Source organism: Eubalaena glacialis, chromosome 17 (assembly GCF_028564815.1).
Source record: "Eubalaena glacialis isolate mEubGla1 chromosome 17, mEubGla1.1.hap2.+ XY, whole genome shotgun sequence".
Taxonomy (NCBI): Eukaryota; Metazoa; Chordata; class Mammalia; order Artiodactyla; family Balaenidae; genus Eubalaena; species Eubalaena glacialis.
Genome location: NC_083732.1, coordinates 55698241 through 55723066, shown reverse-complemented (window position 1 = coordinate 55723066; position 24826 = coordinate 55698241). Strand labels below are relative to the sequence as shown.

The 24826-nt window shown below is 34.3% G+C and overlaps 1 protein-coding gene across 23 annotated transcripts in view; it reads right to left on the bottom strand.

The window, feature by feature from the left end:
• The window catches only part of RIMS2 (regulating synaptic membrane exocytosis 2), a 596440-nt gene that overhangs the window by 388628 nt on the left and 182986 nt on the right, over positions 1 to 24826 (bottom strand). For all 23 annotated transcript variants that reach the window (XM_061171493.1, XM_061171504.1, XM_061171500.1 and 20 more), the window contains one exon: positions 699 to 1009. In XM_061171493.1, coding sequence (XP_061027476.1) covers positions 699 to 1009 — 311 coding nt within the window. The remainder of the gene's footprint in view (positions 1 to 698; positions 1010 to 24826) is intronic.

The window sequence follows — 24826 nt, the reverse complement described above, 5'->3', positions numbered from 1 at the left end:
CAAACATAGTGTAAACCAGATTTTGTTTTTAATTTTCAATTTAAACAGAGGAACGTGGTATAGAAAAATAATCTTCCCAAGAAAACTTTTCATTCTCCCCCTTCCAAAAGTAGGAACTCTAAGAACCATAAACACTGTTTTAAAAAGTCTAACCCTTTGAACATGGAGAAGCCCATAGAACTGAGCCAAAAGAGTAAATAACAGAGTTAGCCCATGGAAAAATCAAACTCACGAAACCCTTTCATCAATATTTACCTGCTTGGAAGACCACTTCATCTGTCAACCTGAGGTAGAACCTTTGGAGACATCCTTAATCTTCCCCATTCTCTTAATTCCTCTTCCAGTTAGTCCCATCAATCAATCTCTCCAAAGTGTCTTAAAAAAAAATCTCTTCTTCATTCCCCTTGCTCTTATGCCAGTTTGTCTTTCCTGTGACCATAACCTCCTATCTAGGTTCCCTGTTTCATTTCACTTCTTTATTCTGGAAAAGCCTGACACTCCCACATCAAACTTAAGACTGTTCAAACCTATAATAGCTCAAGTCCTGAACATCACTTTCAGCATTTCTATAAAACATATGGACATTTACATTATACTTAGACAACACATTTGTTGCTTAAACATTTCATGTATTTTTATTTCTGTTTGGAATGAAGATTAAAAATAATGTTTACCTAAAGATTAAGCAAAATGTTTACCTGTCTGAAGCTACGTCACTGGCAATTTGGTGCTTCACTCCTGACCCATTTTTAATAGAATCCTGTCTTGTGAGCCCATGAGATCGACTTTTCTCCACTGCAGGTACAGATAAGTCACCTGAGGGTCCTTGGAACTGGACCTGCTCATGCAGTTTTGCTTTCTTCTCCTGAGGCGCCTCCTCATTCCGCAGTCCTCGGAGAACCTTTTGATCAGGTTGCTGTGGTGTATTAGATCCACTATTATAAAACCATGCTCCTGATTTAGTGAGGATTTCTTGTTGTTTTCGGCACAAATTACATACCCACATAACCTGCACACGAATATACAGGGAAAAGAAATTAGTGTTTCCAAAAGTTAAAAGCAAATAAAAATAGAGACAACAACTCAAGCTAACAAAAAAAGTACATGGTTATCCTTTCTGAAGTTAAAATGTAATCCTGATTAACTGCTATTGTTAATTAAATCACATATCTTTTAATTTTGTCAACAGACAAAATTGACAATATTTACTGGCAGTAGAAACACCGAACTAGAAGGTGAAATTACTAGTTGTTTATTTGTATTCTTTAATTGCTTTTTATTTAAATTAGGGGCATAGTATAATAGACAGAAAATGGATTTTGAGGTTAGAAAAACTTGGGTTTAAATACCAACTGCAAGACTGCAAACTTGGCAACCTTCAACAAGGTACTGAACCTTCATATCTATAAAACTTAGTTTCCTTAATGATAAAATAGAGAAATAGGTATAATAATATTCATTCCCCTATATTGTTTTGAGGATTGAAATAATTTATATAAAATGTCTGGCACAATGCCTGGTATATGTTGGACTTCAATAGATTACGTACTAATATTAGGTTAATCTTCTATCACCAAGTATATTACAGTTTCTTGAAGGGGCTTTTATTTCTTTTGAGTAGCTCCTAATGACTAAAATAAAGCTAGGAACATTGCTGATCCTCAATAGAAACCTATTAATTGCTCATAACTTTAGTAGGACACTTAACATAAAATGTACCATTTTAACCATTTTTAAGTGCACAGTTCAGTAGTATTAAGTATATTCACATTGCTGTGAAACAGATCTACAAAATGTTCATCTTGCAAAATTCAAAGTCTATATCCATTAAACAGCAAATCCCCTTTTCTCCCTCCCCCCATCCCCTGGTAACCACCATTCTACACTTGATTTTTCAATAGATATGTTTTTCAGACTCCAGGAATCTAAGAATATTAAAACTAACATCTGTTTGACCAGAAAACCTTCGCCTTCTTCTGAAAAATATTTTTCAATTAGAAAAAAAATCATACATTCATGAAATAAAAGGTAAGTTAATATTTCAAGTGTTTTTTATGTTTTATGTCAAATATTGAATCTTACACAGCTCTCCAGATTGCTAAACATTTCCTCATAGTTTAAATAAATTATAATATAGATAATCGCAGTAAAAGAAAACTTCAACATGGTATTTTCAACTGATACAAGAATGCTTTTGTAAAATACCATTTAAAATTTTTGCTTAACTTCTCATTATTCCCAGTTCACGTTATTTGTATAGTTTATATCATACAACACTGTACTTGATCATTTTTTTATTTTGTTCTCTCTTCAAATTGTATATACATTTCTCTTTTCTCCAACTAAATTGAAAGCTTACTGGGGGCAAGGTCTATATCTTCTATTTGCATAATAAGACCTTATAAATTATAGAACAGTAAGACCTTCTAAATGTTTGCTAACTTGAATTCTTTTGAAGTCTTTCTGGGGGATGTATTATAATAAAATTTTTTATACTATTACACTAAGATTTATGTTTCATCCATTTCCGAAAGAATTAGTCAGCAATAACATCAACTTTTGTGACTATCTTATTTTTTTAAGTAAATAAGAAAGTATTTTTCATATTAAAATACCAAAATCTCACTCAGATTTTTAAAAAATACATCATAGTTCAAATTTCTTTTGGTTTGAATACATACAAAATATAAATATATCTAACTCATCAATCGTCTCAAAAATCAAATTTCAACCAAGATCTTCAGCCTTTCAATGCCATCTTGTGGCAATTATAGGTATTGCAGATCTCTTTTAAAAGTGAAAGGCGCACTAAATATCTTCCTCATCTGTTAACACCCAATAGATATTAATATAAGATAAATGACTGTAAGGTGTGAAGGATGATGTCTGACTCTCTATGTATTAATACCCTTCCCAAACTCTCTGGGCTATCCACATTGGTTCCTCTTTTTCGGACTAGATCCTATGTTCCCTCCTAAACTGCTGGCTTCTAGTAATCCTTATATCCTAACAACAAATTACCCTTCTCTTACTATCTCCTCCTACTCTTGGATTAAGAGCTTATTAATCTTTAAAGCTTAGGAAGCCTAAATTCACTCACTTAAATTAGTACAGGGACTGACACTTTCAGTTGAAACCCTTTACACACATTGCAACTTGTAAATTGATGATACTGCAGGATGCCTTACAAACACATACACATGCTATGAGATGACTTTTCACTAATTGGCTGTGAAATAACTAACGTCTATTAGAGGTAAAGTCTGTGTCTGTGGAAAAAAGTTTAACTAATTTGGGAATAAAATAGCAGGACTTTTGTTAATGGAACCCTTTAACCAATTAAGTTAACCAGCAAATGTATCTTATGATGAATGCTGTTAAAAATATCTTAGAAATATACATGCCTGCAAATCACCATTTACAGGTGATAGGTTACCTCTAATAGGTTACCTCTAATAACCTCTAATAGGTTACCTCTAATAGGTTAGATAGAGCCTATTAGTTTGGCTGGTCATCATTTATCAAAAAACATCTAGGCCCTAAGAATACAAAGACATAGAGGATTCAAAATTATAAGGTATTATTACTTTCAGTTCTAAATATGCCAATATTTGGGACTTCCCTGGTGGTCCAGTGGTTAGGACTTCGCCTTCCAATGCAGGGGGTGCGGGTTCGATCCCTGGTCGGGGAGCTAAGATCCCACATGCCTCACGGCCAAAAAACCAAAACATAAAACAGAAGCAATATTGTAACAAATTCAATAAGGACTTAAAAAAAATTGGTCCACAGGGCTTCCCTGGTGGCACAGTGGTTAAGAATCCACCTGTCAATGCAGGGGACACAGGTTCAAGCCCTGGTCCGGGAAGATCCCACATGCGTGGAGCAACTAAGCCCACGTGCCACAACTACTGAGCCTATGCTCTAGAGCCCGCGAGCCACAACTACTGAAGCCCGCGCGCCTAGAGCTTGTGCTCCGCACACCACAACGAAGAGTAGCCCCTGCTCTCTGCAACTAGAGAAAGCCCGCGTACAACAACAAAGACCCAACACAGCCAAAAATAAATAAATTAATTTTTTTTAAATGGTCCACAAACAAAAAATGCCAATATTTTCAAAGTAATACAGCAACATAAGAGATGGAACACTAGTGACCCAAATTTGTCACTTATTATCGTATGTTCCATTCCACAGACATCCTTGTTGGGGTTAAAAAGGAAAAAAAAAACACTAAGGAAAATAGGAATATCTCTTTAAAACCATAAAAATGGTAAATGTAATAGCTAAACTGCATAGTCAAAAACAAAATTATGTTAAGTGCATACAGTAACTAAAAGGAGTTTAAAGCTCTGAAAACTCTGATTTTCATCTAAATAGGGATTATAAATAATAGAGTAATTCAGAGAAGGGAAGAATGACTGGTTAGAGGCTGGTGCTAATGAGACCACAGGCAAAGCTCATAAGACCAGCTAACTCTGCACAGAATAAAAGAATTTACTAGACTCCAGTCTAATCAGACTACACTCTATTGCTAATCAACAATGCTTATAAATGTGTGCATTTGTCAGAAAAGAGTGTAAATTGATCAGTTTAACCCTATCACATGACTAGAAAACTGTGGAAGATGCTAGCTAGCTATTAAACTTACTTCCTTTTTCTCTTAGAAAACTACATTTCCCAATCTCCCTTGTAGTTAGAGATGGCCATGATCATATGACTGTGTTCTGGCCAATGAATTATAAGCGAAATGATGTGTGCCATTTCCATGACCATTAAAAACTCTCATATGCTAGTCATGCTCTTCATTCAAGACCCTGGGGGGTAAAGGAACCACACACAAAAAAAAAAGGAACCTGGGAATCTGCATGAGTACTTGGAAAGGAGCCCTCTGATAATCAGCCACACCAGTGTGGACTTCACATTGGTGAGAAATAAACTTCTATTATGTTGAGCTACAGAAACTTTTTAAGTTTTATCGTTTGCAGTTGATATCATTTCCTTAACTAATTCAAATCTTTTTAAAGTACATGTTCTACTGAATGCGTCACCAGGAGAATCTTTGTATGTAGAAAACAATGCATTACTAAAACTGGCATATAAATGTGCTTCAGTGTTGTTCTGGACCCAGCTTTCACTGAGTCCTAAGAACTGGTTGTGCACATTTCTTCTCAGCTCTGCATTTGATGAAGTAACCTGGATTACTTGAAAGTAGCCACGGTGAATGTTTTTAGAATATGAAAGCTGGAAAATGCCACAAATCAGGGCTTTTTCTTACAGAGAGCCTGTTGTAAACATTTATCAGCACACCACTGAATATAATGTATCTCGTATAGTCTACTAAATGATTAATACTACATTTAGTATTAGAAGATAAACTTGGATGAAGCTGTAATTTACCATAAATTAATTCAGACCATAAAATTCCCATTTATTTATAGATGGGCAAATAACTATTAACACTAATTCATTAATTATTTATTCACTCATGCAATATTCACTAAATGCCTAGTGTATGCCAGGCACTATGCTAAGAGCTGGTGAATACAGCTCAGCAGACATAGATTTTGCTGTGGAGTTTACAGTATAGTGGGGGAGACAATAAGCAAATAATTGCACAAATACTGTTTAATTACAATTGTGATAAATGCTACAAAAGGAATACAGTCAGACCATAAATCCCTGATGCTTCCTCTCCCCTGGCCCAGGCTGTGTTTGGAAAAAAAGAAGAATGCAGAGATCAGCAAAAGGCCTAGAAATCCAGAAAGGTCAACTACAGCATTACCCTAGTGTTCCCATCATCAGATCTATGGTGTTTCTGTCCCTCAAAAGGCAAAATTCAGCAGCATTGTGGGCTACTAACCTACAAGCCCTTCCCCAGCGCTATCATGGTGGATTTGGAAAGTTGAAGTACCGGCCCATATCCTAGAGCAGCGATCCCCTTTTCGGCACCAGGGACCGGTTTATGGAAGACAATTTTTCCACTGACAGGCCGGGGGTGGGGGTGGATGGTTCAGGCGGTAATGCGAGCGATGGGGAGTGATGGGAGCGGCAGATGAAGCTTCGCTCACTCGCCCATCGCTCACCTCCTGCTGTGCGGCCTGATTCCTAACAGGCCACGGACCTGGGGGTTGGGACCCCTGGCTTAGGGAACACACTTGAAAAACCTTAACCCTCTAGGATAGGGGTCCCCAAGCCGTCCGTGGCCTGTTAGTAACTGGGCCGCACAGAAGGAGGTGAGCGGCGGGAGAGCGAGCGAAGCTTCATCTGCTGCTCCCCATCACTCGCATTACCGCCTGAACCACCCCACCCCGCCCCCGTGCGTGGAAAAGTTTTCTTCCGCGAAAATGGTCCCTGGTACCAAAGAGGTTGGGGACCGCTGCCCTAAGCAATTAAGGGATCAATGTAATTTCTATATAATAGGCTTCTAGATTACAAAACAAATATCAGAAAATTTCCTTCGTCTGATACCCCAAGACAAGCAGCAAGACTTTCCCAGATTCCCCATGAACCACAAGCATGGCATCTCTAGCTACAGTCATATTTGTAAGCTGATACAAGAGAGTTCAATGGTGTCATCCCTAAGTCCCTCAGGAGACAGCAGCACTACAGAAGAAACTTTAACTTGGAACATCTCCAAGTCTTAGGTGGCTATTGTTGTGGCTTTGAAAAATTACTCACAGAGAAACTTGTTTACTTCTCTATTTTTGATCTGATTTTTCCTCAACAGCATACTAGCCAGATTTCTTTTAAAGCCACCTACTAAATTTCTGTCTGCTAAATAGCTCCTTTGGATAAATTCTCTATGTCTGATATTACTTCACCTTCCCCTGCTGTTTTCCAAGAAGGTATCTGGGTGTCCCGTGGGGCTTCTGCTGCTGAAATCTGCAGCTCATCTAACTCACAGTCTGGTACTACTCTATTTAGACAGGACTGTGCTCCACTGTTGACTTGATCTCACTTCAGCTCCCAAGGCACTGCTGGCTCCTCTTAGTCTCAGAACAATCCTCCATTCAGCCATGGCCCAAGCTACCTGTACTGCAGTCTCTTCTGCAAAGTGACCTCATCCCTCATCCCTCACCATCGGGGGAGTGTCACGACAGGGACATGCAGCTACTTTTGTGTCCTCCATGCTTTCCAGAACTATCCTGGTACTAAGGATAGTTCTGGAAAGCTAATGCTGGCAGGGCATCCAGAAAGATGATCTCTTCCGAGAACCTCAACTAATAAGAAGGGTAAGAGCTGCCCTTTGACTGAACCAATATGTATCCTCATCCTGAGCCAAGCCTAGAAGGAATAGACTAGAACATACCTCTGATCCCTACTAGCCTTACCTCTGTCTTTCTCCTTCCTCATAATATACGGAAATAGAAGGGGCAGGCTCTTCCTAGACTTCCCTTTTCTGTATACCTGACACTTTCCCCAAGAACCCTCAGTCTTGGACTAATGATCTCCAGGCTTCCCTTAACCCATCTGTTGCTTTCATGGCAAAAAGGAAAAAAGAAGCCAGCTTACTGATAAAATAATCTAAACTGGGAGGCACTTCAAATATACTATACCTATTACACTGTGATCTGAATACTGTCAGCTACGTTCAGAGATTAATATTTGCCTCAGAGATTAATATTCGCCTAAGTACAAAGTATGAACCAGATCCACAGAGAGCTTCAAGTTTCTGATAAAACGGCTGATTCCTCTGCTCTGGGCAGGAGTTGTGGGGTAGGAGGCTGCACAGCACAGAAAAGTAACCTAGCCTTTTAAAAGACAGAAAATGAAAGACAATTAAGTTGAAAATATAATCATTTATTATTTTGCCATGCAGTCAATATTACTGAAAATTTTGGGTATCTGCACTGTTTATCAAAACAAAACACACAATTGCCAAAAAATGCAATTTTAATTTATACTTAAAACCTCAGAGAAATTATAGAGAATTAAAAATTATAGTGATCTCTACGACTCTGCCTAAACTTAAACCTTTACACCTCTTTCCTTAAACTCTACTTTTATTTCTGTATATTGGTTTGTCTTATGTCATGATATAAATCTTACTTTTAACACCTTTCAGCTAAAATAGACATTGCTTGTACAGAAAGATTTTTGTTTCTGCATCCAGAATTTTAGCTTATAAAAAAATAGAAATAAATAAATTAAATTAAGTTAAATTAAAACAAAAGAGAAATGAAGGCGGATAAGCAGAGCTGAAGCCTCGGGGCCACTGTGCCCCCAGCCAAAAAGCAGGCACCAATAGCTGAGAGCATAGCTCTTTTGGGATAAAAGAACTAAATGTGCCCCATATAAAATGAAAACCTGGAGTCAGGTTTACTTCTTGATGCCCAGGTCCTTCTTCACTAATAAAAGGAGCTGGAAAATGCTATAGAAAGCTGCCTCAACCTACAGATTACACATAGCTGTGGGTTCAGAAAAGTGGGACACAGTCTTGTAACAAGATGCTGAACAAAGCCAACCATGACCTTGGTTTGTATGTATGAATTTGCAAGATCATTAATTTAAAATACCACTAATATATTAATTTGCAAGATGACTAAATATCAAGATGGAAACAAGATCCCAGCTCACTCCTAAAGACCCAGTTCTGGATTGGAGAGCCCAGATACTGCATGAAGGCAATCGCAAAATTGTTAATAAGGAAGGGATAAGCTCAGGGGAAAGGCAGAAGGGAGGGAAAGAGGAGGATAGAGAGAAGAGGAAGAAGCTACAGTGAAATCTTTTTTAAAAAATCATCTCAAAAAAACAAAAGAAAAAAAAAAATGAGGTCTAAATGGTTTTACATTTGACTCCTACCGAACACTGAAAAATCAGATAATCCCAAACTTTTTCAAACTATTATAGAAAGGGGGAAAAAAAAAATGGTAAGGTCCCCAGTGCAATTTATAAGACTAGAAAGATTTTAATGGCAAAATCAGAAAAGGGCAGTAATTCGTTTCCTATGGCTGCTGTAACAAATTACCACAAACTGGTAGTCTAAAACAACAGAAATATATTCTCTCACAGTTCTGAAGACCAGAAGTCTGAATTCAAGTTCAGTATCAGTGGGCCAAAATCAAGGTATCAACAGGGCCACGCTCATTCAAGAGGCTCTAGGGGAAAACAGTTCTTTGCCTCTTCTGGCAGTCAGCTTCTGATGGCTACCAGCATCCTTTGGCTTGTGGCCACGTCAATCCAATCTTCAGGGGCAGTATCTTCAGATCTCTCTCTGCTACATCCTCACATCACCTTCTCTGTGTGTGTGTGTGTAATCCCCCTCTTATAAGGATACAAATGATTATATTAAGGACCCAGGCAGATAATCTCCCCATGTCAAGATTCTTACATAATGACATCTGCAAAGATTGTTTGTTTGTTTGTTTGTTTTGCTATATAAGGTTATTCACAGGTTCAGGGATTAGGGCATGGATATTTTTTTGAGGGGCCATTTTCAGCCTACCACAGACAATATAAAAGTAGAATTATAGGCCAATAGCACAAATAAAAATGGATGCATTGATCTTAAAATCAAATGCTAAATTTCATACAGCAAATATATATGATAAAGAGCAAAAAGAACATATCATGACAAAGGGAAGATTATAACAAGAACAGTTTAATATTAGAAAATATACCAATGTAATTCACCACATTAATAGATTAAAATAGAAAAAAAGTGATCATATTGATATGGAAAAACCATTCAGCATTCATAAAATGTAAGACTCATTCATGTGAAAATAAAATCTAGCAAACAAAAAATAGAAAAGCAATGCTTAAGCCTGATAAAGGGTATCTACAAAAACTTATATCCTATTTTATACTTAAAGATGAAAAGTAAGAGCATTTCCCTTAAAGTCAGGAATGAACTAAAGATCCCAAGTATCATCACTTCTATTCAACACTGTCCTGGAGGCACTAGCTTATTAGTAAATCTCACATACACGAGACAAGAAGAAGGATGAAATAAAACTGTCCTTATCTAAACACTATATGATTGTGAATACCATTTGATTATGACAGAAAAATCCAAGAAAATCTACAGACAACATATTAGAAGTAATAAGAGAGCTCCATAAGTTTCCTAGATCAAAGATGGACAAAGATAAGCAGCATTTCAGTACACCACTAATAACCAATCATAAACATTTAATAAAAAAATTTTAAAGATACCTGTTTCAAAGAAAATTAGTATACAAGAGTCTAAAAGAAGACTTACATAAATGGAAAGATATACTCTGTTGCAATGAGAAGACCAAATACCACCAGGATGTCAGTCTCCCGAATTAAATCTATAACGTTCAGTGCAATTTTAATCAGACTCCTACCATGTTTTTCATAGAATTTATCAAGCTAATTCTGAAATGAATATGGAAGAACCAAAGATAAGAAAATCTAGATAATTCTGAAGATAAGTAACAATTTAAGGTGGACTTGCTCTACTTATTATAAAGTGACAAATTAAGACAGTGTGGTATTAGTAGAGAAGTGGTAAATCGAACATGGAGCATACTAGAGGCTCTAGAAACAGACTCTCACATATGCCAGTGATCACATTACAAATCAGTGGAGAAAGGACGCACTATTAAATTAATATAGCCAAGACAACTGGTTGTCCATAATGGGGGAAAAAATAGATTCACACCTCACACCATATACAAAAATCTGTTCCAAATGGATTAAACACTGAAACATGAAAGACAAAACTTCCAAACTTTTAGAACAAATGTCAAGAAGCAAAATATTTGTAATTCAAATACAAAAAGCACAAACTAAAATTTACTATATTAAAATGTTTAAACATTTTTGAATAGTAATATAATATGATAAAGTAAAAGAAGAAACCACAACCTGAGAGAGGTTTTACTGCAATGTATACAGTTTATAAAGGATATGCATTCAGAATATGAGGAACTTCCATAGTTCAATAAGAAAAAGACAAACATGACAGCAGAATAATAGGTCAAGAAATGAATATACAATTCCACAGAGAAACCCAACTGGACAATAAACAAATAAAAAGGAGCTTAATCTCACCAGTGAAAAATTACAAATTTTTAAAAATTAGTTACTATTTCACTCCCATTAGTTTGACAACATTTAAGTCTGACAATACCAAGCATTTCAGAGGAAGTAGAGGAGCCAGTACTCAGAAACATTCCTCCCAGGACTGCAAAACAGTTTGGAGATCCATTGTGCAATATCTAGTGAAACTGAAAATGGCTACTTATATACTCTATGATCCAGAAATGTTACTTCTACCCTAGAGAAATTACAAGAAGACATGAACAGGGATGTTCATGGAGCACTACCTCTATTAGGAAAAAATATTAGATAACCTAAATCAGCAGATAAACTAGCATATTCATGCAGAAGAATTATATTCAGCAGTCAAATGAGTGAATTAGATTTAGATGAATCTAAATTTTGAGATAACTCTCAAAATATAGAGTTAAAGAAAGCAAGTTTCAGAAAAATATATACAGTATGTTCCATAATATAAAGTTTAAAACCTTGTAAAATAATACTATATATGGTTTAGCAGTGTTTAGGTATTAAGTTAAACTATACAAATAAAAACATGTAGAATGATAAGTATTCGAGATAACTGCTCTATCTCTAAAAAAAAACAAAGAAAAATACCCAAAAAATGGCAAAATGTTAAGATTTGTATAACTGCTCGGTAGTCTCTAAACTTCCCGACATGTTTGAAATATTTCAAAATGAAAAAGGGAGAACCAGTTAAGGTTAATTGGACTAGTGAAAACATTTACTGATACTCATAATCACGCTAAAAGGAAATGTGTATTTACCATAAATATATTAGTTAACTGAGAACTAATTACTGAATTTTCATACAAATATAATTTTTAAAATACAATACAGCTTACTTCCAGGGTTTTGTTTTGTTTTGTTTTTTATGGAGAGGTGTGAGTGAAGGAGTCAGATTACATAAAAGGTAACCAATTAGCTGTACATGTTTTGTAGTGTTGTTTCTAGTTTTCTTTTCATCAAAGCACTTGAATCATTTTATAAACTCCCTGTTCTAAATTAAATTTTATCCAAAAAACTAGGGAAGTGGTTGTCAAAGTAAATTAGTCATTGAGGAGAATTTAATTGTACATTGATTATTATCAGAATAAGTAGCTGTTGCCTTCATAATAAATATTTGACTTTTAAATCTTATTTTAATTCAGAATTGCATTTTAAATTTAAATTTCTCTAAGTGTTTTTAAAAGAAAAGACAATTCTTAAAGCAGTAGGTATATCCAGCAATTCTAAGGGAAGTAAACATTTCTGCAGTTATTAAGTTTTCCCACTAGTCTGTGCTATAGCACTTTGTTCAGTCTGGACTACTGGCTTCTTTGCATATTAGCACTACATTGTTAACCTACTTTTTTCCCTAAAAATAAATTAAATTTCAGTTAAAAATATAGAGACTTTAATAAAATTAAAAAGTGAGTTGAAAGAGTATCATTATTCTACATTATAAAATGTGATGGTATTAATTAGAATAATTACTTTCCATTGCATGTTAACTTACTCAAAAATTCAATAGAGTACAAACGTACTATCAGTTGACAGTTTTCTTTTCCAACATATATAACTTAAAAGTTATGCTTATAAATTATAGAACTATAAAATCATTTCAATAAATTTAAAGTAAAATTATGGCTTAAATTGGAGGAAAGCAAGTTTAATTTTTCTTAAAATATAAAGCATATTCACCTAGGTTTCATTTAAAATGGAGAACAGAACATAATTTCTGAAGAGGACATCTTATAAAGGGAGAGGCCAGAACATAATTACATGAAGGTTAGAAAATGATGCTTTATCCCAATTGAAAAGAATCAGAGGTGTAAAACTAGAGGAAATAGTAACAAATCACTAACAAAACATGGTGGTATGGAAATCACTAGAACACTCTTGGGAAAGAGAAATTTTTAAGGAAGAGGCATTAATTCAGAGAAGAAAAGTTCTTTAAAACTTTAAGATTAATGGATAAAACTATATGAGATCCTTGCAAGTAAATTTCCAGAAGCCATGCACTGCTATATGGGCTTCCTTTTGCAAATTGTGCTTCTTGCTCCTGTAACTGCTAAAAGGCAATAACATCACTAATCATGCAGTCATCTGATCTACTTCAAAGCACAGTTCAATGTAAGGGAAGTCCAACTTGGCCCACCCAAGGGAGATTTACTATTCTATGAAAGATAAACTGTACATAACTCTATCACAGCACAAAATTAAAAGCACTGACTTTTATCTAGTTTCAGTGCATGTGTATTTTGATTCATCTCAAACTTAACGAAGCCAAAACTGAATTCCAGACCTTCACCCCCAAACTGCTCCATCCACAGTCTTACTCACAGCAGTTAATGGCAATTCCCCATCCTCCCAATTTGCCTCAGGCCAAAAATCTTGGAATAATCTTTTTCTCTCATACCCCACATACATTCAACTAGAAAATCTTTTTGATTCTACTTTTAAAATATATCTACAGAGATGACATCTCACCACCTTCAGCACAACCACCCTAATCTAAGTCACCACCATTGCCTGCCTAAATTATTGCAATATCCTCATAACTGGTCTCCTAGATGCCACTCTTTTCTCACTCTCATTAATCTATCCCAACAAAACCATCAAAGTAAACTCTTCAAAATGTTTTAAAATGTAAGTCATGTCATGTCACTTTTTTGGTCAGAATCTTTTCATACTCTCCATTTTGCTCAGAATAAATGCCAAAGTCCTTACAGAAGGTCCTCTGCAATCCAGATATCCAGGTCCTCTGCAATCTCACTGTCTAACTTTGTGTCTCACTATTCTCACCCACTTGTTCTGCTCCAGCCACACTGACTTCCTTGCTATCCTTCCAACATGTCAAGCATGCCCCTACCACAGGACCTTTGTATTCGCTATTACCTCAATCTAAACTGCTTTTCCCCTAAATATCGCGAATGCTAGCTCGCTCATCTTTTTCAAGTTTTTCAAGTTGCTGCTCAACTATCATTTTTCAAGACCATCCAAATTAAAATTCCATCACCCAAAATTAAGTATCTAGATTTTCATTTTCTCCAGGGCACTTACACCTTCTAATATTTATTTATCTCATTTGTTGTGTGCATCTCCTAATTAGAATATACTCCCCAGAAAGATAAGAGGTGTTTGTCTATTTTAGTTCACTGCTATATCCCAAGTACCTAGAAAACACCAAGACATGTTCAACGAATGAGTGAATTAATATATTAATGATAAGTATGTAATAGTTATACATTACTTTTTTAAAAATCTGTTTGCCTAGCAAATTTCTATAATCTAAATACCATGGACCTCATGAAATTGTCTTTAAGGGAAAAATAAAATAACATTTAAGAATTTCCCAAATACAAGTATTATTATGAAATATATTTTTTCTGATCAAAAGTCAAAATGCACGAAGTATTTTAAGATTATTTTACATGTATTAAAATTGCTTAAATATTTAAACGAAAGTAAAATATGTATAGCTTACCTTAGAGGTTTCCAGACTTGTTCAATCAATGTCCTACTTTTGATCTAACCCAACTGATTTCAGAATACTACTCGTTTTTTTATTGTGGGTGAGGGAGAGATCACATTTAATTATGTGTGTGTGTTTGTTTTTTTGTTTTGGAGGTGATGGATATGTTTATCACCTCAATCGAGGTGATGATTTCACGGGTGTATGCATATGTTCAAAGCCATCAAATTGTATATATTAAATATGTGCAGTTTTTTGTATAACAATTGTCCTGCAAAAAAGCTGTTACAAAAATTTTAAAACAAAATTGTGGGAACTGCATTGGATAAGTTGAGAATAGCAAAATGATGTACTAGACCCATGCTTCTCAAACTGTAATGTGCATTCCAATCGCCAGGGGAACTTGTAAAATGCAGATTCTGATTCCTAAGTCTGGGGGCAGAGGGGCAAGGATTCTGAATTTTTAACAACATCCCAGGTGATGCTGCTTCTCCTGGTCTGCAGACCACACTTTGCACAGACTGGACTGGGAGTCAAACTCTAGGCTCTAGCCACAACCCCGGTACTGGTACTAATAACACCACCACCACCACCACTACCACTGCCACTGCTACGCTACTAACAACAACAACAACAACGAATAGAACTTTCTGAGTTCTCACTATGTTCTAGACACTCGTCTAATTCTTGCATATTTGTTATCTCATTTAATCTACACCTTAGTTATGGATGAAGAAACTGAAGATTGAAAAGGTTAAGTCACATAGAAAAGGTCTTCCAGCCGATAAGTAATACAGCCAGAATTCAAACCCCAGCCGCTTATGACCTAGGACATTAGATTTTTTTGCATAAAGTCCATCCTAAGTCTCATGTTGCAGATTATTTTGGCACTCCTTGGTTCACATCCGATTTCAGCCATGTCTATAGTGGACAGTGGTGGCAGCAAATGAACTCAAAAGAACTTCACACGCCCTGTGATAGATATAATGTTTTTTTAAAACAGAAAATAATAAGTGCTGGTGAAGATGTAGAGATATTGTAACCTTTGTACATTCATGGTACACATAAAAAATGGTACAGTCTCTGTGGAAAAGTTTGGCAGTTCTTTAAAAATTAAAAAATAGAATTACCATATGACCTAGCAATTTCATTACTAAGTAATACCCAAGATAATTGAAAATATATGTTCACATAATTTGTAAGTATATGGTCCTAACAGCATTATTCATAATACCCAAAAAGTATAAACAACCTAGATGTCCGTCAGTTGGTGAGCAAATGTACAACATATGATAAATCCATGCAATGGGATATTATTAAACCATAAAGAGGAATGAAGTACTAATTCTTGCTGCGGCACAGATACCTTAAAAGCATCATACTAAGTGAAAGAAGCCAGACACAAAAGGCCACATATTGCATAAATCCATTTATATACAATGTCCAGAATAGGCAAATCTATAGAGGAAAAAAAGTGGATTACTGGTTTCCTGGGTGTTGGGTGAGATGGGAGTGATTGCTAATGGACGTAGGGCTTCTTTTCAGGGTGATGAAAATGTTCTGGAATTAGGTAATGGTGATAGTTGCACAACATGTGAATATACTAAAAGCCACTTGAAAATGGTGAATGTTATGTTATATGAATTATAGCTCAATTTAAAAATTTTTAATACTTCTGCAGAAAATCTCAGGCCAAAATGGTTTTTCCTGTTTTGGGTTTCTCCACAATCAGATCCTGAGCCAAAGATTTGAATGCAAAGTAGTTTGTTTACTTGAAAAATGATACCAAGAAGTACAGTGAAAGAGTGGGGAAGTAAAACATGGAAGGAAAAAAAACCAATAAACAGTCAATTAAAGAGTACATTATTTCTGGAGGCAAATGGAGCTTAGTCTTGATGGAACCCTCTTAGAATCATCCCACTAAGAGGCAAGGAGGCTGGGGTATTTATCTACTAGCTCATTGGCACTTCTGTGCCTGTCCTTCATGTTAAGCCTATTCCTTTGGCCATAAAATGCCCTTAGGCAGAGAGATGCAGGAAGCTACTGGTATGTTGAGGAACAATTTGTAGGTGTCATCTGGGGTGGGCTGAAGGCTTATCAGAAGGTTACCTAGAGCAATTGCTACAATTTTACAGGTGAACTCTATCACACTTTTAAAGGACCATTAATTCATATCCTATACAAATTGTTTCATAAAACTAAATTTAAAAAAGAACAAAACTCATATAACTCATTTTATGAAGCAAATGTAATTATGACATAAGACAAGAAAAGCACAGACCAATTTCATTCACATATAGGTAGAGTCAAAACATAAACTAAAACTTAAATGACAAAATCCAAGACAAACAAACAAAAAAACCATGTTATATCACTATCAACCACAATTTAACCCCAGGAATGTAAGGATAGTGCAAAAGCAGAAAATCTAGTTAAGCAATCAATATAACAGATTAAAGAAGAAAAATCATATGATTATCTCAATCAATGGAGAAAAGCATTTAATAAAATTCAATACCATTTTATGGTTTAAAGTAACTTAGAAAACTAGGAATACTAAATTAACTCCTAGGAAAACTAGTATCTCTTTACCTTGAAAATCAAAGTAGGAATAAAAGGGCATTTCCTTAGGTTGGTAAAAATTATACATCAAAAACCCTTAGGTTGGTAAAAATTATACATCAGCAAAGGTTACACTTAATGGAGAAGTTTTAGATCCCTCTGACCAAATAAAACTTCGCTTTCTCCCATACTTCCTTAGAGCATAAAGTAGTCTATGTTTGCAAGATAAAAGTAGGCAGAAGAATCTGAAATATCAACAAAACCATAAGACAAATAATCCAGAAATATAGATCCTGATTGTTTACAGGAGATGACAGAAATGAGGCTCCAGTTGTGTCATATTGTTAATGACCTTGTTAACTGGGTAAGTTGTAAATAAACTATACTGTAATGTGTTTTTTTGTCATGTCAATAATCTGGAGTTACCAATTCTAAGAGAAGATTTTCAAATCAACACTAGCATCACCTCAATGGAATAGAAACTGCAGATGAGCAAATTCACCTAGCAGTCTTATTATACATGAAATCATGATTTTCTTAACTTAATTTCTCAATACAGCAGTTAAGTATTTATTATAGATAATTGACAAATAGCTTGAGAAGAAAGAAATATGTGGCTACTTCCTGTCATATATTCATAATACAAACAATATACTTGTAGATGAGATATTGATATAAATGGAGTTGTGTCAACAGCTAATGCCAATACTTGCGTATATGTGCAGAGCTTTCTTCTGTGTTCAGAGAACATTAGGGTTGCTACAGTTATACATCCATGACTAACGACGGTACTGGCTGAACAAACTTTGAAAAAAGCCATAGCAAGAATCTAATTCTGATTGCAATAATACTAAAAAATATAATTTAAGGGTAAGAAGCAACTGACATTATCATTTTTAATTGGCACTGTTCTTTATAAAAATATTTTAATTGCTAATAAAGTAGATCATACCTTATAAAGCCTGTTTGTGATATGCTACCCAACAATAAACTAATGCCATTTAAGAACTTGTAATTTGTTAAAATCCATTCAGGGTTAAGAAGGGAGTTATGAGAATATATAAGAAAATGCCCTCAGATATATACCCCTTCTGGGAAAGTGACTCCAAACTGTGAAAGAATGCACTGCTCCAGAAAGACCATAAGAGAGACTGCTCTTGATACATTATTGTAAAACAACAGCATGAAACCATCTCTCTTGCTATACATCCTTTATCTGCAAAACATTCAAACCTTAAAGAAAGCTGTTAATGTTAGAAGAAGAATACTCAAGGTATTAGAAATTTACAAGTAGAAATCAAGACTGACTTTGGAAAACTTTTACAAATTAATATTGTTCACAGTTAAAACTAGAAGGTCCTATATGACCAAAAAAAAAAAAAAGTTATTATTCTGCTCCACAAGTGAATAGCTAAAAAGATGATAGCTGGTAAGTCCATCAGCACAATTTTATTAAAGCTTTATAGATACCGCCATACTTTGTAGAGGTCATAAAATTTCAGGAGGCATTGTTCAGCAAGCAGATTGTGACAATAACTGTGGTAGATAGAAGATGTTACTTACACATTGATTAATCTATAGATGTTTCCAATCATTCCCAGTTTTACTAAAAACAACATAACGATGAAATTATAAGACACAGCGACTTGCCCAGGAATCAACTGGTGACGAGATTTCAAAACTGTGAATACCAATATTCAGGTTGTTTGGGGCTTAGTTGGCAATGTAGGATCTCCGTGAATGGAGGTGATTCAGTGAGTAATCCCAAGAAATAGCATTATGGATAATACCTGTAACTTTGAACCCTTCATTGAGAACATTTCTATTCATAAAGAAACTGTCCGCCAAAAGTTGAGTCCCTATTTCAGTATCAGATGCTATTATTAAAATGGGAAATATTATTACTGTAATATTAATATATAACATTCAATTTTTTTTCAAGTGACACAAGTAAATGTGGTCTACTCATAAACAGCTTTTGTCACATTTAAGAAATCACATTAAGATTATTCAAGAATATTAATATTTTTTTAATTGAAAAATAAAGTGAGATTTTTCAGAAAATTTCATTTGCCTAATCAGTTTGACGACAAGGACTAGCTTTACCTAGTAGCTCATATGTTACATATTTTCCATAAACTAAGCTAAATATGCAGTTCTAAGATATTTATACAAATAATTTAAAGCAAAGGCAAAATAAATTTATCACTGTAAATTGTAATTGGTAGGTACTAAAATTAACATTTTCCAAATCATTTTTAGTATACTGGTTTAAACAAGATGCCTCTAAGTGAAAAAGTAATAAGAATAAATAGTCATTAATAAGTTTTGGTAAAGCCTTTTTGGTATAACTCCCAGAAACTGACAGACTGAATCACTAAGTGGGTAACAAATCATTTTGCAAGCCTGGTGTTTTCAACTCCTTGCTTTGAACAAACTGAAGAAAAACCTAAATGAATGGTCAGCTCTTATATAACTCAAAATAACTTTTGATGGTAGATAGCTAGACTTTTTGTCACATAATTTGGAAAGAGTTCCAAGAATTGAATGAATCATTATAACTAAACCTCTATTCACATTAATGTGAACAAATTTCTCGTCATATACTCTAGTTGTCAATGTGAACAAATTTCTTCAGTACTTGCATCTATAAAAATAAATAAAAATTGAATTGATGCTGCATTCTGTCTCAGTCTGTAATAAGTAATATTCACATATGGATTTATGAACAAAGTTTAAAAGAAAACCAGTTCCATCCATTTCATTAAGGAATAAATTTCTAGTAAATTTTATTTCTTATATTTAATAATTTTTAATCAAACTTTATATTAATGTTATTTTAACCAATGTGAATTAATAATAGAATTAATAAGTGGTCAGCTGATATATAACTTAAAATAATTTTTATGACAGTTTATTATTATATTTACTATTGGTAATTATCATAAACTCAATCCATTAGAAATTTTTCAAAACTTTAAGCCTTATGGTCACTGAAATGTTTTAAATATTTAATTTAATATATATTTTTTATTGGAACAAAGTATAAAAAGGTGATTTTTTTTAAAGATTTCTAGTGAAAAATATATGGGGATAAAATATTGTGAGGGAAGTGGAATGTAAATACATTTTCAAGGAAAAACAAGGAAGGAAAACTTTCAATTGTTAAAAATGACTTTGTTCACTGTTTGATTTTTTAAGAATAATGGAAGCTGTCAAACTGATACATGATTTTGAAAATATTTTTAAAGAAGCTATAACTGTTTTACTATGATGTGTCGGCATTAGTAATATGCTAGAAATTATACCCTGCAACCATTTAAACATACAATGAAAATGTTAGATGTCATCTTAAAAAATATGTGATGAGGTAAAAAGTTTTAAAAAATTAAGTTGGGGACTTGATATAAACACATTTCAAGATCAATGTCTGAACGACAATCTCAGCTACTGCTTATGATATTCAGCCTCCTCCACTCCCAAACTTCAGACTAATCAAGTTCTCCAATCCATAGTTATCTTATATTGAGCTAAAGTGCACAATATTTTCTGAGCAGAGTCCTATAGATTGTAGGTGACCATCCTCTACAACAAGCCCTTATAACCCAGGCCTTGCCTATTGAGGTCTTCCTTCCCTTCCCCACCAGCTGGCTGCTAAGAAGCCAGCAGGAATCTAGGTTAAGTCAGCATGGCTTATGCAATAATACCCACTAAGGTTCTATTTAATCACCACTTATAAAATTGTTTCTACAAGAAAATATCAATACATTTTGAGCTCCAACTTGGTATGTAAAGAATATATATTCTTCCCCTCCTTCCCTTCACTGCCCCACAATCCGAATAGTAGTGATTACTATGAAAAGAGATGAAAAGCTACATATTCCTGAACATGTAAACTGTTCATGTAAACATATTCCTGAACATGTAAAGAGAATGTAAACTTGACATTTTTGACCAAAAAAAAAAAAAAAAACCAGTATCTAACTCAATCATTTCCCAGCCATTCTGAGTTAAGGTACAAAGAGCAAATAGGCTCTCCAGGCCAGGAACAAAGTTCATATTTATGAATCATTTCTTGCTTAAAGGTTTCATCCACAGGCTCTCTGTATACAATTTTATTCTTCACACATATTCTATCTTTGGAAATCTAGGATTCATGACATACTGATTTCTGAGTGTATTAATACTGAAAGAAAGGCAGTGCTTCAAGTTTTAAAAGGTATGATCTTTAGAGTCAGATAAATCAGTGGTGTCTAATCTTGACTATGCATTAGAATCATCTGAGAAATATCAGAAAAATAAACATCCTGGGGCTCACCCTTAGCTAGTCTAATTTGGTCAGTCCAGTGTGTGTGGAAATGTGTAATTTTTTTTAAAGCTTCCCAAGATAATTCTGATAAAACCAATCAAAGGATAAGCATTAGGGAACTCCTGAGATAAATCATCCTAGATCTGACACTTGTCTTAGTTGGGGAACTCTGGGCAAATTACTTAATCCACTTGAGGCTCTATCTTCTAGATTTTTTTTAAAATGCAGATAATTGAGCTCATGAAAGAGAAAGACTGTGTCTTATCCAGTTGTATAATCCCTGGGCACAGTATCTGTCATTAGCAGCTTCTAAATAAGTGTTGTTGATATATTGCATATTTAGGAATCCTTAAATGCAAGAAAATTCAATCTACTCTTTCTATTAAGGAATATCTGCATACTGTTTGGGAATTTAAAATTCATGGAATATATTTTAAATACATAGCAAAAAGTTCTCAATTAAAAAAATTTGTTTCTCTGATGCTCACCTGTCAATGCTTATCAACTGGCACACGAGTACAGCAACCATGTGTGTATTAATATAAGCAAAAAGGCTGTGGTAGTACTGACTACAACAGCTACAGTATTTAGGAACTCTAAGAATGGAAATAAATCTTTCATTTTTAATGAAAACCACTCAAAAATGATTCAATATATGTAATTTTGCTTTAGAGATAGTTTTTCAAGACTATCCTTTTTTATCTTTTCAGAGGTACATGTGGTATGCAATTTGAAAAAGTAGATTTGGTATTAATACTATTTTTAATATAATATAGAATACACTTAAATTTTCATTTTTTATCAATAATTCTAAATTGCCTCTACTAAGCAAGAATTTGTTGCCATAAAAAGACATAAAAAATCAAATTGCATCCATATGAAATGAATTTTGGTGGTAATGTTTAATGCAGAGATGAAGTGACAAGTTTATGGATAAACCAGAAAATAACATAGCTTCCTCACATCACCTTTCATTCTTGACATATCCCAGTCCTAAGAAAAGTCTCAAGCTCAAGTGAGGCCAGGCTTTCACCCCAAGAGTTGGCTCTCTATTGGGCATGATGAGTCAGTTATGTATTTATTCTGTTTCTTAATTGTATGAGATGACTTTAATTACGTTTGAGTTAAAATAAGGATGAAAACATTAAATCTCTTTCCCTCACAGCTCCTACAGAGCACAATAATTTATAAAAAAATAAATATACACAAAGAAAAATAAGAAATTGAGAAATTAAAATGTTTTCCATAGAAGTAAAGAAAATTCTTTCTCTCAGCTTCTTCCTTTCTATTAATTTTAAAACAGTATTAGGGAAGAGGAAGAATACCTTTTAATTATACAGGAGGAACAACAATCATACACAATCACTACCTAAAAAGGGGGGAAAAGGAAAAAAGCTCTTGCCCATTTCATTCACTCTACAGGCACTGACTAAGCACCCAGGACTAATACCCAGCCAGTATACGAAAGTATGGAATAATAGCCATTGTCTATTCTGACCAGTCAGTTATATATTCTGATTGGTTCGTGTCAAAGGACCTGCTGATTGTAAAATAATTTGAATATCAACTGTGTAAGTATCTCCTATCTCTTAGTAATTGTATTAAATGCTTAGGATAAAGAAATTAACAAAATTCAATCTTTGCCCTCAGGAAAACAACAGGCGAGATATATAGGTAAATGAATAAATTAGAGTACAACCTGATAAGGACGGTAATAACATTCAGAAGACACTGAGCAAGGACTGATAAATCCTATTAGGGTTTAAGAAAGAAGAAATATCTAGGCTGGATTTGGAAGAATCTGTGTGAGTTTGTTAAATGGACAAAATAGAGAAGGAGACTCTAGACAGAGAAAATAATGTGTAAAAAGGAACAGAAACATTAAAGAGATTTGTGTCTCTTTAAAAAGAGAGAAAACTCAAATTATTAAAATCATAAATGAAAGAAGGGACGTTACTGATTCTACAGAAATAAAAATGATTATGAGAGAGTAAAATGAATAATTGTATGCCAACAAACTGGACAACCTAGATAAAATAGACAAATCCCGAAAAATATACCTAACAAAACAAAGAAATCACAAAGAAACAGAAAATCTGAATAGACCTACAACTAGTAAGGAGATTGTATCAGTAATCAAAAATATCACAACAAATAAAAGGCCTGGAGCAGATGGCTTCAATACTGAATTCTATCAAATATTTTAAAAACTAATACCAATTCTTTTCAAACTTTTCTAAAAAACTAAAGAGGAGGGAACACTTTCTAACACACTTTATAAAGCCAGCATTACCCTGATACCAAAGACATTATAAGAAACCTACAGATCAATATCTCTTATGAACATTGATGAAAATATCCTGAACAATATACTAGCAAACTGAATTTAGCTGCGTTTTAAAACGATTATACACTATAATTAAATGGAGTTTATTCCTGGAATGTAAGGATGGTGCAGCATGTGAAAATCAATCAGTGTAATACACCACATTAGCATAATGAAGGAAAAAACAAACATGATCATCTCAAATGATGCAGAAAAACATTTGACAAAACGTTGAGACCCTTTCTTGATAAAAAACACTCAGCAAACAAGGGACAGAAAGAAACTACCTCAACATAATAAAAGTCATATGTGAAAAACCCACAGTGAACATCATACTCAATGGTGCAAAACTGAAGGCTTTTCCTATGAGATCAGGAACAAGACAAGAATGTTCACTTTCATCATTTCTATTCAACATAGTACTGGAAGTACTATCCAGAGCAATTAGGCAAGAAAGAGAAATAAAAGGAAACCAAATTGGAAATGAAGTAAAACTACCTCTGTTCACAGATGATGTGATCTTTGATGTAGAAAACCCTAAAGATTCCATGAAAAGAAACTCTTAGAACTAATGATTTCAGCAAAGTAGCAGGATACAAAGTCAACACACAAAAATCAGTTGCATTTCTATGCATTAACAACGAACAATTTGAAAAGAAAATTACAAAAACAACTCCATTTATAATGTTTTTTATCCAAAAAAATATTTTTATTATTAGGAATTAACCAATGACATGAAAGCCTTGCACAATGAAAACTACAGAACATTGTGGAAAAAATTAAAGACATAAATAAATGGAACATATCCCATGTTCATGTATTGAAAGACTTAATATTATTAAGATGTCAAACTTCAAAAACTATAGAAGAAGGTTTCCTAAACTCATTCTTTAAGGCCACCAACACCATGATACCAAAGCCAGACGAAGAAAAGAAAACTACAGATAAAAATCCCAATACTTAGGACACCTTCAAGATGGCGGAGAAGTAAGACGTGGAGATCACCTTCCTCCCCACAAATACATCTACATGTGGAACAACTCCTACAGAACACCTACTGAACACTGACAGAAGACCTCAGGCTTCCCAAAAGGCAAGAAAATCCCCACGTACCTGCATAGGGCAAAAGAAAAAAGAAAAAACA